This window comes from Esox lucius, chromosome 25, assembly GCF_011004845.1.
Source record: "Esox lucius isolate fEsoLuc1 chromosome 25, fEsoLuc1.pri, whole genome shotgun sequence".
In the NCBI taxonomy this organism is placed as follows: Eukaryota; Metazoa; Chordata; class Actinopteri; order Esociformes; family Esocidae; genus Esox; species Esox lucius.
In genome coordinates this window covers 9,079,489-9,094,045 of record NC_047593.1, presented here as the reverse complement: position 1 = coordinate 9,094,045, position 14,557 = coordinate 9,079,489, and the positions used below count along the sequence as shown (strand labels likewise).

The window sequence follows — 14,557 nt, the reverse complement described above, 5'->3', positions numbered from 1 at the left end:
TGCAATAAATTTTTTTACATCTAGACTAATTTTAGTTCTGTAAAGTAGTTTTTAAAACAGTGCGCCGTTTTGTGCTCTTGGTTTAAAATGAACAGAAACATTTATTTGCTTGTTATTTTAATCCACAATTCAAATTTCCAACATTATGTAGCGAAAATGAAAAGGAGTTTGTGACTTCCTGATGGTTCTAAGAGGCTTGATTTCTGCACAAATCTGGTTCATATTTGGTCCATTGGGCAAAGCTTGAGTTCTGAGAGGCATTACTGGATCCAGCACTGGATTCTGGTGAGGTTGATGACAACCCTGTAGTGGCCAACATATTTTAACAGGGGCATATCCATTCAGGGTTTCAGCCATTGTAACGTACGTACAAGTGATAAAGCAAAAACCAACACAAGGGGCCTCAGCAATCGGGCCAACACGACCTGCTTGAAGAGCTTCATTGCACCTCAGCATAGATTATCCGAGTCTCCGGAATGGCTACTGGAAGGATTGAACACCATTCTTCTATAAAATATTACCTTATTTTGGTGTTTTGATGATGATGGTGGTGGAGAGCGCTCTCTAACGCGTATGTTCCAAAATGTCCCACAGGTGTTTAATAGGTTTGTGATTTGGTAACAGTGATGGCCATAGCATATGATCCCAAACATTTTTATACTCCTCAAAACCATCCAGCGAGTCCTTGTGCCCTGTGGATGGTGCCATTGTCATCCTTGTCATTCAAATCCTTGTCATCTTGATCCAGAGTAGAGGTTTACCGGGCCCGCTCAGCATTTGTCTACATGCCAGAGAGCATGATGGGATGTTAATTTGCTTAATTGTATCACGCAGTACACCTGAATGGAAGCATCTGGATTTATGTTCCTCCAGCTTATTTATTGAGATTTTTCCATGAATTTGTGACACGTCTGTAGTTTGCCGACCAGATAAACAAAGAGAATTACACAGAATGCAAACTCTTAAATAAATAAATACTAAATTACATACAAAAACAATTATTTTTGTTACCAAATCAAATGTACAGCCTTTGCCTAGCAGGATAATAACATGTTTGACATGAACTATTCCATAAGGAATATTTGCAACATCTTTCAGTTGATGTAGACATTAACCAAAACACTTTCAGGACAAGGGTTCCAAAACGCCAGTTAAATTTCTCAAAAATTCTCAAATCTACCAGAAATGTTAGTTGGAGAATTCATTGAACAGGAGCAAATAACCAACCTAGAAAGTCCTTCAGGATGGAGGGATTTCTGGAGAAAAAACTCAAGAAAGTAACCGTAACATCCAGTGATCCGGTACTGTTCTGTCTATAGGCCTATAATGAAAAGATGACGACAGATTTCATACAAAGGAAAGTGAAATACAGACAACAGAAAACTGCCTGTAAGTACATGCAGTAGTGCTGCACGTACAGTCTACATACCATGGTAGGTATACATTCAGATATAGGTCATGTAAGCCCCATTTATACCTGCCTCAAACATGTGTCTTTAAATGTGATCTGGACCTGCTACATACAGACGCATGTTAGAACCAGGTATAAATAGAGCTTGAGAATTATACTAAACAGAGATGACATGGCAAGACACATTTTAAGACGTTAAGATGTTGGTGACAGGAATATACATATATTTCTCACCTGAATTAAAAGGCACCCTTTTTCTACTTTGTGCCCTTGTTTTCACCTGTACTTGCTATACGGATTAGGGGTCATATTTTCCTACTTGGTGCCCTTGTTTTCACCTGTACTTGCTATATGAATTAGGGGTCATATTTTCCTACTTGGTGCCCTTGTTTTCACCTGTACTTGCTATATGAATTAGGGGTCATATTTTCCTACTTGGTGCCCTTGTTTTCACCTGTACTTGCTATATGAGTTAGGGGTCATATTTTCCTACTTGGTGCCCTTGTTTTCACCTGTACTTGCTATATGAATTAGGGGTCATATTTTCCTACTTGGTGCCCTTGTTTTCACCTGTACTTGCTATATGAATTAGGGGTCATATTTTCCTACTTGGTGCCCTTGTTTTCACCTGTACTTGCTATACGGATTAGGGGTCATATTTCAACGTAAACCTATAGATTCAGGATTTGATCTGATGGCTCCACTTTCTCCTCTGAAATAGTCTTATGGAGTGATATTATCCCAGAGTAGCATGTTGCTCTCTCTTTCTTTTCTTCATTTTCTGCAACATTCTTGGCCACCTCCTCTATCTCCTCCGCCTCTTTGTCTTTCTCTGGTTCTCCTCCCTCCCTCTGTTCCTCCACCTCTCCTTCCTCCCTCTGTTCCTCCACCTCTCCTTCCCTCTCCTCGTCTGTTTCTCCTTTCTTTACTTTCCTTCTTCTCCTCTCCCTCAGAGCGCAGGGAAGACAGTTCACAAGGAAGAGGACTGCCGAGAGGCAGAGGAGGGAGAGCATCGCGCCGACCCCCACCTCCAGCTCCCTCTCCGCCTGTTTGCCGTCCTCGTCTCGCTCCACCCCAGGAGCGAAGTACACAGCACTCTCTTCGTGACTGGGGGTCAACACTGCCCTCTCAAGGTCATTGCGGGCTACCATGACGTCGCCGGCCTTGTCGTAGTAGTCCTCGCCGTTGCCATCGGTGACGTTCCCTAGGATGACGCTCGAGTCCGGAAAGTTGCTGTACTGAATGTCCCTGTCTGACTCCACCAACATGTCCGAGATGTCGAGGAGCTCAAAGTCCGCCTCGTCGCTCCCCATTGGTCTCACGCCTGAGTCCAGGTTCACCCGGATCCAGCCGGATCCTTTAGCCAGCCTTCTGGTCCTGCTTCCTTCCCTCGGATTGGACAGGTCTCCGTCGATGGAGTTTGTGGTCGTCTCGCAGGTCGTGACCAGGAGTTCAGCTTTCAGTAAAGGCCCTCCCCCTTCACCCTGAGCGACAACACGCTGAGACTTCCCCGCCGTCACGGCGACCACTGTCTCGGCCAACGAGGAGAGGCGCAGGCTGAACGGAACATGGCTGAAGCTGGAGAGCAACACTGCACTGTCGTCGCTGAACTGGAGCCAGACACTGATCGAAGCTTCCTGGTGGAGAAGAAGACCAAAACACACAGAGCGATAAACACCCGAACTTAAAGGTCCTATTGTGATGAAACAGGCAGAGGTAATGAACAGCGTGGCATTGACTGTGTCAGAAAAGCCCACCCAAGTTGAAATTGATAAATACACTTCAACAAATCAAATCCTTCTTTAAATGTTACAGTGGAGAGAAAAACCCTAACAGAACTGACCTGGCCCGGGCTGTAGAGAATGTTATTGGCAGTCACCGAGGCAGTAATGACCGCAGGATGGGAGGGGCTTGCATTGATTGACATACTAAGTCCGCCCACCACCTGCACAGAGAGGTCACCCGGGGTCACAGGTTCCGAGGTGACGCTGACGTCACAGCTGCCCAGCACGCCATCCCACTGGCTTGATATGACCTTTGGGAAAAAAGAAGGAAGGCCACGCCATTGTTGGCTGATCGTCATGTCTTCAAGGTCAAGTTCTAGGTCACCTTCCACGCACATGTTATATACTGAATTGTACCCTTAAGAATCTTTTTACATTTTTCATCCCGACATCATTGGTTAGGACCGTCCTTCACCTGAAATATACCAGGCTATTGAAAATACCTTCTTTAACAGTTCCAATGATCTAATACTCACATGAACAGCCGTTTTCCCTGGCTGTAGACCAATTAGAATGCTCTGCTTGTCGAGGACAGCCACGCGGGGATTCTCCACTCTCAGCCAGTTACGGACCATCTCTGTGACGTCAACGAGCCACTCGGATGAGCCCAGCAGGTAGGCTAGCTGACCGTGACCCGCCTGGGCACTGAACTGGGTCATAACCTGAACTGTGGACCTTTGGTAAACTGGAGAACAACTGAGGAGAAGGGGGATATTGAGAAGGCAGAACAACATAACATTACTGGTCAGGGGTTTTAATACCTTTGCTGTTCTGTACATTTTTATCGGAGCTCTATATAAAGAATCACTCTCTCTAGGAATAATTGTTGGATTAACAAAGTGACTATAGAGTAGACTTAGTATTTAAGACCGTGTTACTATCCCCATGGACTTTCCTACTCAACGTTTCGGTCTTCTGCTTGGGACCGATACAGATGGATGTCAAAAGGGGATTATGTCATAAAGGAATGTAGCAGGACTCCAGGTCCAACTAGTCCAAACCCAATCATTCTAGCAGCGTCCATAGGAATTTAAGGTTAATGACATAGCCAAGTCTAATCCTGCTTTATGTAATTCCCCATCACTTGTTTCTACATCTTTTTCTAGAGACACACACACACACACACACACTCACCCGTTCTCTGTGTGATGCCTCCAGCCGTCGATGGTGCTCAGCTCATTGTCAGACAGCGACATGCGCAGAGGGACAACAGGAGCCCAGACGGACAGACAAAGGGACCCACTGAGCATGCCCAGGAAAAACTCCACCCCCACACAGGTGCTGCCCACGCCTGATTCGCTACCATCGACGAAGAGGGTGGAGCAATCACCCGATACCTGTTGAATCAAATGACACAGGGTTGAGGGACCGGATGTGTGTGTGTGTGTGTGACTGTGACAGTACGTAGAATCGTGCTTGGTTACCTTGACAATGTCATCGTTAGACGACTGACACTTGACGGCTGAGGTGACATCAGACACCTTCCCGTCATGCCCCACCGCCAGCACGATGACAGGAAGTGACACGGGCTCGTTGGTCAAGATGGCTGTGTTGATGATCATGTCAGTCTGTGAGTTGGAGACAAATTTGGGACAGTTTTCCGCAGAGGAAAGTACTTGGCTGTGTTCACTAAATGAGGGAAGTTCCTAATTTGGACCTCAATTACCAGGCACCACAGGAGTCATTCTGTGAATAATGGAATGTGTGGGTTTTTATTCCTCCTTTTCACGTCATTTATGTCATCGGTTAAGGTCACTGGTTAGTTGTGACCTCCTTTGACCTGGTAATTTTTGTCCCCTCTCACCTGGTGAGCACAGCCATGGATGTTTACTTTGTACCTTTGACAGGCCTTGTTCTGGACTATAAGGCAGCATAAAGGGTCCATTTAGGCAAAAAGGCCTGGGGGGGGTGTTGTGTACACCACAGCTTTCAGGCAATCAGCATTCAGGATTTGAAAAAACTCAGTTTATAATCTTCAATTACTAATTGCATAAACTGTTTACCAAAATAACTATAAGAGAAAATTCTTAATAACCTCAGTTATTGGAGTAATCCCCACAATCTCCCGGTCGGTGAAGGATAAACTGCTCACTACTCCGCCGTGTGGTGGCGGAGGGTTATTACGACCTGAGTACTCCACCCACCAGCTGGCCGACACCGTCATTGCAACACCGAAACTCCTTCGCAAGCCGTCCACTGACAGACAGGCAATCTGCTGCAGAGCAGAGGGACTGAGAGACAGGGAGAGAGGAGAGAGGAGAGGGAGAGGGAGAGGGAGAGGGAGAGGGAGAGGGAGAGGGAGAGGGAGAGGGAGAGGGAGAGGGAGAGGGAGAGGGAGAGGGGAGATGGAGAGAGGAGAGGGAGAGAGGAGAGGGAGAGAGGAGAGGGAGAGGGAGAGGGAGAGGGAGAGAGGAGATGGAGAGAGGAGAGGGAGAGAGGAGAGGGAGAGAGGAGAGAGGAGAGGGAGAGGGAGAGGGAGAGGGAGAGGGAGAGGGAGAGGGAGAGGGAGAGGGGAGATGGAGAGAGGAGAGGGAGAGAGGAGAGGGAGAGAGGAGAGGGAGAGGGAGAGAGGAGATGGAGAGAGGAGAGGGAGAGAGGAGAGGGAGAGAGGAGATGAGGGAGAACGGTGCAAAGGGGTTTGATTAAATAAATCACGTGACGTGGGTCTATTCACAAGAAGAAAGTTCTTTCATTTTGAATCACTTATACTGAATGTCATCTGAAAATGTCCCCAACGTCAGCCTGGTAAAATGAAACTGAAAAATAGGTAACATTGGGCTCTAACTGATGTACATCCCAAACGGCACCTCAATAGAATGTCAAACTTAATAAAAATGTAACCTAAAGAGAACAGAACCCCAACAGAACAACAGCCCAATCAAATGGCACCTGAATCAAATGGTTCCCTAAATAGTATGCCACCCAAATAGCTTGCCATTTAGGACTCTAACAAAATGATAATGTCCAGTAATCAGTTTATTGGAGTAATACCTATCACTGTCCAGAAGTCTGGAGACTTTGTGGCAGGTAATCGAGATCACGTCATGTCTGGAGCCCTGTGTTCTCTCCAGGGTTACGACCCAGAGGTCAGAGTTCGGTGAGCGCTGAGCCACCAGAGACAGCAGGCCTTTTTTCACCTTCAGTCTGAGGCACAGATAAAGTCAGTGAAATTATATTAAGAAAATAATGAAAACAACTTAAAGTCTTTATCAGGGCTTATCTCAGAGTAGACCTATCAATCCTTAAACCGTTTTCCATTTAAATTAGAAAGAGCCACTGTCCAGATGTGACCTTTTCCTAGCACTTCCTTACACTAAGAAAGTTTAGGCCCAAATGTCATGAATGCTTACCTGATAACAACAAACTCTGCACTGAAATTAGCCCTCAGGTTTACCGAAATCCCAATTGGTTGGCCGGTGCGGACTGGTCCTCTGCGATAGCGAATCAGCACATTGGAATCCAAACGCAGCTCCTCCTGTTCTTGTCCGCTGGAACAGCCTGTGTGGTCTCTGGTACCGTTGGCCTCCTTCCCTTTGTTGTAATCCCTCAGAGTGACAGCCCCAATGTAGAACAGCTGTCTCTGAGACTGTTGTAGTTTGCCTTCCACACACCTAGGGGGCACTAACTTAGGGTTTGACACAGTGCCAAACGACGAGTAGTACACCTGGACTCGTTCGCCGGATGGGCTGTATCGGAGGGAGCCCGGGGGTGGGTCCCCGTGCCGACGCCCCCGGTTCCGGACCCGGTAGCGGTTTGTGTGCCTGGCCCGCTGGTTGGGGCCGAGGTAGGCCTTGTTAGTCAGTTCGGACTCAAACCACTCCGTGGGCAGCGTCAATGTCACCACACACAGGCCGAGTGGAGGCTGAGAAAGGGCAGAAAAGTAAACGATGGGACGTGTGATGGCCAATGGTGAGAGAATGCTCTAGGTCCCCTCGGAACATTTCTCGAGTTGCAAATGTAACACCCACACCTGTGTGATACAAGAAGCTTTCTGTTCCTCTGTCTCTTTGAAGGCGTGGAGGGTTACACAGAAGCCTCGGCTTGGGTCCCCTCGCACTCGGAAAAACGCTCGCACTCTGTACCTCGACCTGCCCACTTCGTCTCTCTCTCTCTCCACGTGTTTAGAGATGAGGGACGCAGACAGACGAGGCGAGAGGGGGAGAATGGGCCCAGACACCGGCTGGGAGGAGAGAGACAGCATACGGTGGGGTTACACTTTTAGACACAGGGTAAGAGGAAGATTAAAGCTTTACAGATGATCTTGCAACTTAATCTAAGGACAAGAGGGATATTTTAGCTTGTCATTAATTTACCTGGCTGACAGAGAAAGGCCCGAATGAAGCCTGGACACCCGGTTTGGACGGCGCCCCATCCGGAGGCACCATGAGCAGGGACTGGGAGAAGGCAAAAGGGCTGGAGTTGGAGAAAATTGGGCCCAGATCGGCCTGCGAGAGGGGCAGAGCATGCCAGGGAGGGAGGACTGCAATTTTAGCCGGGAGGGAAAGAGGGAGGGGTGGCTGGGCTTGGGATGGGTGTACTGCTGAATAAGGAAGAAAGGAGAGAAAGAAATGAGAGAACCAGTTGAAATGTAAATGAACCAGTAGAATTGTCAGTGAACCAGTAGAACCAATAGAAATGTCTGTGTTTGTATCTCTTCAGTACGTGACCATTTCACATCCATTCTGAAACGTTCATTTACTATACATCTCAAATGTCCTTATTAACAGATTAAACAAGTACAGTGGATATAAAAAGTCTACACACCTCTGTGAAAATGACAGGTTTTTGTGATGTAAAAGAATGAGACAAAGATCAATCATGTCAGAACTGTTTCCAATTTTCCTCATTATATGTGATCTATAATGTGAACAATTCAAAACAAACAGAAATCTTCGAGGGGGAACATTTTTAAATAAAAACCTTACAATAACCTGGTGCACACCCTCTTATAACTTGGGGATGTGGCTGTGTTCCGAATTAACCAATCACATTCAAACGCATGTTAAATAGAAGTCATTACACACCTGCCATCAGTTAAAGTGACACTGATTAATCACAAATAAAGTTCAGCTGTTCTAGTAGGATTTTCCTGACATTTTCTAGGTTGCATCTCAGAGCAAAAGCCATGGTCCGCAGAGAGCTTCCAAAGCATCAGAGGGATCTCATTGTTGAAAGAAATCAGTCAGGAGAAGGGTACAAAATAATTTCCAAAGCATTAGATATACCATGGAACACAGTGAAGACAGTCATCATCAAGTGGTTATAAAATATGGCACAGCAGAAACATTACCAAGAACTGGACGTCCTTCCAAAATTGATGAAAAGATGAGAAGAAAACTGTTCAGAGAGGCATCCAAGAGGCCTACAGCAACATTAAAGGAACTTCAGGAATTTCTGGCAAGTGCTGGCTATGTGCTACATGTGACAACAATCTCCAGTATTCTTCATATGAATGGGTTATTGGATAGGGTGGCAAGATGGAAGCTTTTTCTTACAAAGAAAAACATCCAAGCCCGTCTGAAGTTTGCAAAAACAAACATCAAGTCCTCAAAAGCATGTGGGAAAATGTGTTATGGTCGGATGAAACCAAGGTTGAAACTTTTGGCCATAATTTCAAAAGGTATTTTTGGTGCAAAAACAACACTGCACATCACCCAAAGGACACCATAACCACAGTGAAGCATGGTGGTGGCAGCATCCTGCTTTGGGGCTGTTTTTCTTCAGCTGGAACCAGGGCCTCAGACAAGGTGGAGGGAATTATGAACAGTTCCACATACCAAGCAATTTTGGCACAAAACCTTCAGGTGTCTGTTAGAAAGCTGAAGATGAAGAGGAAGTTCACCTTTCAGCACGACAACGACCCAAAGATTTGGAGCACTTTTGTAAAGAATAGTCGGCAAATATTGCCACGTCAAGATGTGCCATGCTAATAGACTCTTACCCAAAAATACTGAGTGCTGTAATAAAATCAATAGGTGCTTCAACAAAGTATTCGTGTAAGGATGTGCACACTTATGCAACCAGGTTATTGTTTTTTCTTCTTTATTTTCTCTCAAAGATTTCAGTTTGTTTTTCAATTGAATTGTTCATGTTATTGGTCACATTAAAGGTGAAAAAAATTCTTACATGATTTATCTTTGTCTCATTCTTTTACATCACAAGAACCTGGCATTTTAACAGGGGTGTGTAGACTTGTTATATTCACTGTAGCTGATTTATTGGTATATGCAGTCAGCTCTTTCAAAACTGATGTGGAGGGGGGTGCACTTACCAGCTACCAGAAGCCAATAAAGTACAAGCGACTTTACGCCTACTGTCCCCCAACATGCATTGGGGCAGCTGATCTTACCCATCACTGTACCCCTGTAGGATCACAAAAATCACACAAACTCAAAAGTGTCAAAAAGCATCCTCACAGCTCTTAGAGATTAAGAGGACTTGTTATGATCCTCTAAAACACCCTATGGAAAGTAATGTTTACACAGCCCTCAAACTGTAATTCTAAATTCCTCATGAAATTAATAGATGTAGTATAAAGAATATTTTTGCTCTGTTCTCATCTGGCTAGTGGTTCACTTAACAGCATGCATCCTATAATCTAAACTACATGGACACAGACCTTATATACCTACAGTACCAGTCAAAAGTTGACAATAGATTGACTGATCAACTGTCATGTTTTAAAGGAATGATGGACGGTTGTTTCTCTTTGCTTGTTTGCGCTGTTCTTGCCATAATACAGACTACTACAGTACATACATAATGATGGTCTTCTGTATACCAGCCCTACCTTGTCACAACAATACTAATTGGCTCAAACACATTAAGGAAAGAAATTCCATAAATTAACTTCCAACAAGGCACACATGTTCATTAAAATGCGTCCCAGGTATCTACCTCATGAGGCTGGTTGAAAGTGCAAAGTGTGCCAACTTTGAAGAATCTAAAATACAGATGTATTCAGATTCTTTTGAATGAGCGTCCAAATATTTAACTAGTACTATATTTGACATCCTTCTGTTAAATTGTTATTTCCAAACGTTCCCTACCCGGTGTTCGGAACAGAACTCACCTGGAAGACGTTGTTCTGTCATTGGGAAGGGTGATGATCCAGAAATAAACCAATCTTTCCTCTTGCTTTCCTTCTTTCTCCTACGTCTGTGCACCTATGTCCACGCCGACCTTCTCTTTATTCCAGTGCCGTGACCGTTCTCTCCTTTCCCGTGTTCTGCGACGGTTTGTACGCTCAGGGACACAGTTTCAGGAACCATTCCAAAGTTGATTTTAAAGTAAGGTCTTTTATTTATTTTCTGGTTGTAGCCTACTTCCGAATTCAACGCAGTGAGATTTTGGTTAATAAAAAAATCACTTTTTGCTCTGCTTCCCCTCTCTTGAGGCTGTTGAGCTTTTTATTTTAATGAAATCTCTTTGATCTTTAGGGGTGGTCACTGTGATGTTCTCTCTTGCCCCCCCCCCCGCCCCTCTCTGTCTGCCAGACACACAATACGGATTTATTCATTTCAAACGGTAAATAATCCCCATCTCTCTCTTCCTCTATCTCTCTACCACATCTTTCCCCCTCCCTTCACCTCTTTCCAATCTTTCTTCTTTTCGCGCGCTCTCTTTTCCGTACTCCCCTGTGGTACTGCAAGATTGACTCACCTTTAAAGTTCTAGCTAAGCACTGGCCCTTCCCCACTCTTCATCCTTTCATCCTCTCTTCTCTCTCGCTGTCGTTTCCCTTCTCAGAAAGATTTCAGTACTCTGTTTCGAATCAGATGGTCTATGTATCTGGTGCATTAAGCTGCTAATGTTGCATAGTTTAATAATTTCATGGCTTAATTTTAAATGCAGTGCATTCTGGGTTGAAACCACTCTCCTCTCTCCAGTCAATCCCTTTCAACTTTTCTTTTTAAGCGAGGAACAGATTGTCGTTTATACCCTCTCTCTCTGAGACCTTAACAATTCCACACCTTGGCCACAATGGGAACAGCACCCCGTACCCCCTCTCCGTTTAGTTCACTCTGTAGGGAAGAGGGGGCTATTTTGGACGCAGGTCCTGCGCTCTGCCCACACGTCTCCCACAATCCCTTTCTATTATTTCTGTCAGTCTTGCTTTCAGTCTACCCAAAACAAATTGGACGTTTATCCTTCTTCACTTCCCTCACACGTCCTGTTAGCTCCCTCCCTCTCTCCCTCTCGCCCTCCTTCTGTCCATCCTTTCATAATCACGGTTTGATTAAATGACAGATCTGTAAGCGACCCCGCTAAACCTCTCTCTCTGTGCCTCTCCCACCAACCTCACCTTCTCCCCCCCCCCCCACACACACACACACACGCACACACACGCACACACGCACGCACACCTCTCGCTCTCTGCCGCTTTATCCCCCACGGCAGTTCACACGGCGTCCGCGGATGAGGTCACACTGCAAATCCATAACTGCGACATCCTCGTTCTCTAACGGCGGCCATTACGGGACACTCACTGACCGGACTGTGGGTGGGCCGACACCGTTAGGCTCTGAATAAGATTAAGGAGGTGGAGCACAAGACAGTGAGAGAAATAACTATGGATAGATGGAGAGGTTCAGTCGGGGCTCGGAGGGAGGCAAATGTTTTAATACTGGGTCATTCTGATCCCTGTCTATTCTGTGCAGTGATACATCCATAATAGGCCACCAGAAGGGGCTTAGGGACATGACTGGGTCCTAAAATGATGAAAAAAACCATCCTATTCCCTTCATAGTACACTACTTTTCAATAAGGGTCCATAGTCATGGAAACTTTTACTGAAGTAGAGCATTATATAGGGAATAGGGTGGAATTAGGGAAGGTGTCTCCCACACGGATGGATTACCATAAAACCTATAGCATTAAAATCCACAAAGCATTCCCTACATTAATATCAGTAGTGTATCCCATCTGAACACACTTTACACATATTTCATGACATTATGGTCGCTTTCCCTTTCTGACTCGGGTAAATTTCTTTCTTTTTCTTTCTCTTCCTTTAGTTCTTTTCATCCTCCTTTCTGTTTTAGTCTCACTCGTTCATTGTTGTAGCGGATTACCTCCGCTGCGGTTAGGCATTACATCCACATAAGTTAATCATCTTTATTATACATGAAAGGATTTCCACTGAGAACAGATGTATGCGTGCGTTTGTGTGTGAGTGTCCACTGTTTGAGTGAAGGAGATGTTTTAATTTCTGTACGTGTGGTGAAGCGTGTCAAACGTGTTGCTTACAATCACTCCGTGATGTCGGATCAGTGACTAGATTAACCGTTTTTTTTCCCCGCTTGATCATAATTTCGTCTTTCTATTCTCGCTCCTCTCTTTCCCTGGCTTCCCTCCCCCCTGGCGTCCCCCCCCCCCCTCTCGCCCCTCTCCATCTCTCCCTCTTTCTATTTCGGAGATAATCTCTCTGTTTAATCTGTTGTCATCTGTCATTGTTCCTACAGTGGGACAGATTTAATCCTCTAGTCTACCGTGACCTGACAGACAGGAAGACAAAACCAAAACCAAACACCATCGTTCATAGACAAATGCACACGCTCAGCGTTCCCATAGTTGACTCCACTCTGAAGCTAAGCAGTGTTGGTCCTGGTCACTGGCGTCGGAGGGCCAGTAGGAGGCACTCTTCCCTGTTTTCTGAAACTTAAATCCCAACGCCCCAGGACAGTGAAGGGGACATTACACCTACATGGGGTGTTGCGTATCAGATGGGACGTGGAACAGGTGTCCTGACTCTCTGGGCGTTATATTGTCATGGCGACACAATCTTCCCATCCTTTCAACGGGCGTGTTTATCCTGGCTCCTTCCCCAGTCGCAAAAATACATTTGAAAGTACGAATAAATTCAGACCCCTTCACTTTCGCCACACTTTCTTGTGTTACAGAGTGAACACATTTTAAAATATCTACATATGAAACAATTTAATGACAAAAGCAAAAACATGTTTTCAGAAGGTTTTGCCAATTTATAAGCACAGGTATTCAGAACCTTTGCCAGGACACTCCAAATTTAGCTCAGGTGTATCCCGTGTCCATTCATCAACCTTGAGATGTCTGTAGAACTTCACCTTCGGGAAATTCAACTGATTGGATATGATTTAGAAAGGCCCACGCCTGTCTATAAAAGGTCCCACACTTCACAGAGCATGTCAGCGCACAAACCAAGCAATTTTGTCACTAGGATAAAGAAAGAAATGTAAAAGTTCCCAGGAATGCAGTGAGCTCCATCTTTGTGAGACGGAAGAAGATTTGAACAACCAAGACTCTTCCTAGAGTTGTTCTTCTGGCCAAACTGAGGAACCAGGCAAGAAGGGCCTTGATCAGGGAGGAGACCAAGAACCCAATGGCCACTCTAACAGAGCTTCAGAGTTTCTCTGCAGAGATGAATAAACCTGCCAGAAAGACAACCATCTCTGCAGCACTCCATCAACCAGGCCTATATGGTAGGGAAGACGGGCAGAAGCCACTTCGGAGTAAAAGGCAAATTACATATCGTAATGACATATCGTAATGACATATCGTAATGACATATCGTAATGACATATGGACTCTGAGAGCATTAGAAAAAAGATTATCTGCTTAGATGAGACCAAAATGTAATAATTTGGCCTCAAATACAAATTCTACACCTGCCGAAAACAATGTACCGCCCGTCGTCTGGGTAATATCATCCAATAGTAAAGCATGGTGGTGGGAGCATCATGCCATGGGGTATCAAAATGTGGAGAAAGAGAAGGGGTCTGAATAGTTTCCAAAGGCATTCTTATGTACTTTGGCAGAGGGCTGCTAAATGACTTACATTTTTATATTTTACATTTAATGTAAAATGCCTCACTCTCTTTCTTCCACTGACTCACAAACAGTTGCCGAAAGAAATCCGAAGAGTAACAATCTCCGCCAATGCCGAAACCTAGAAAACACAACTGAAAAGTATCTCAGTGGAAAAGAAGATGGAGGAAAAGAACAGGTTCTAAAGAACGCGACTGATGGAGGAAGTAAGGAAGACAAAAGAATGATGGAGGTCGTTCCGGGATGAGAAGTAAAAAAAAAGGTAAGAAAGGTAAAGATATAGGTAAACATATATTTAGAGCAAGAGTCTGAGTGAATGAACGAGTGCCAGAAATAACACAAACAGGATGCTGGTGTCAACGGCACAGGAAGCTGTATCTCTGCAGAAACATGTGTGTGTGCAAGCGTGTGTGTGTGTGTGCACGCGTGACCACTTACTCACCACTTCCCTCATCTCTACATAATCCAGTTTATCACTCCTTCTTTATCCCCCTTTCACTCAATCTCTTTTATCTTGCAGTTCTTTACCATCCCTGAACCTTTTCTTCACACAGCAG

The 14,557-nt window shown here is 45.1% G+C and overlaps 1 protein-coding gene across 4 annotated transcripts; it reads right to left on the bottom strand.

Moving 5' to 3' along the window:
- Window positions 1–105: 105 nt before the first annotated feature.
- tmem132a (transmembrane protein 132A) lies at window positions 106–11,382 on the bottom strand. 4 transcript variants are annotated; one of them, XR_004575509.1, is made up of 13 exons: window positions 10,268–11,381; window positions 9,467–9,558; window positions 7,509–7,735; window positions 7,166–7,375; window positions 6,546–7,057; window positions 6,187–6,339; window positions 5,231–5,426; window positions 4,620–4,763; window positions 4,330–4,532; window positions 3,672–3,891; window positions 3,255–3,446; window positions 2,017–3,048; window positions 106–1,958 (listed from the first exon to the last, which is right to left on the bottom strand). XR_004575509.1 is itself a non-coding variant. In XM_034291161.1 (13 exons), the coding sequence occupies exons 2-12, from the start codon at window positions 9,546–9,548 to the stop codon at window positions 2,083–2,085; spliced, it is 3,105 nt and encodes a 1,034-aa protein (XP_034147052.1). In that variant the 5' UTR covers window positions 9,549–9,558; window positions 10,268–11,382; the 3' UTR covers window positions 106–1,981; window positions 2,040–2,082. The 4 variants fall into 4 exon arrangements, 3 of the variants coding, with proteins under 3 accessions (XP_034147052.1, XP_034147053.1, XP_034147051.1); XM_034291161.1 differs by having other exon boundaries at window positions 106–1,981; window positions 2,040–3,048; window positions 10,268–11,382; XM_034291162.1 differs by lacking the exon at window positions 106–1,958 and having other exon boundaries at window positions 1,994–3,048; window positions 7,509–7,732; window positions 10,268–11,382.
- Between the last annotated feature and the right edge of the window lie 3,175 nt (window positions 11,383–14,557).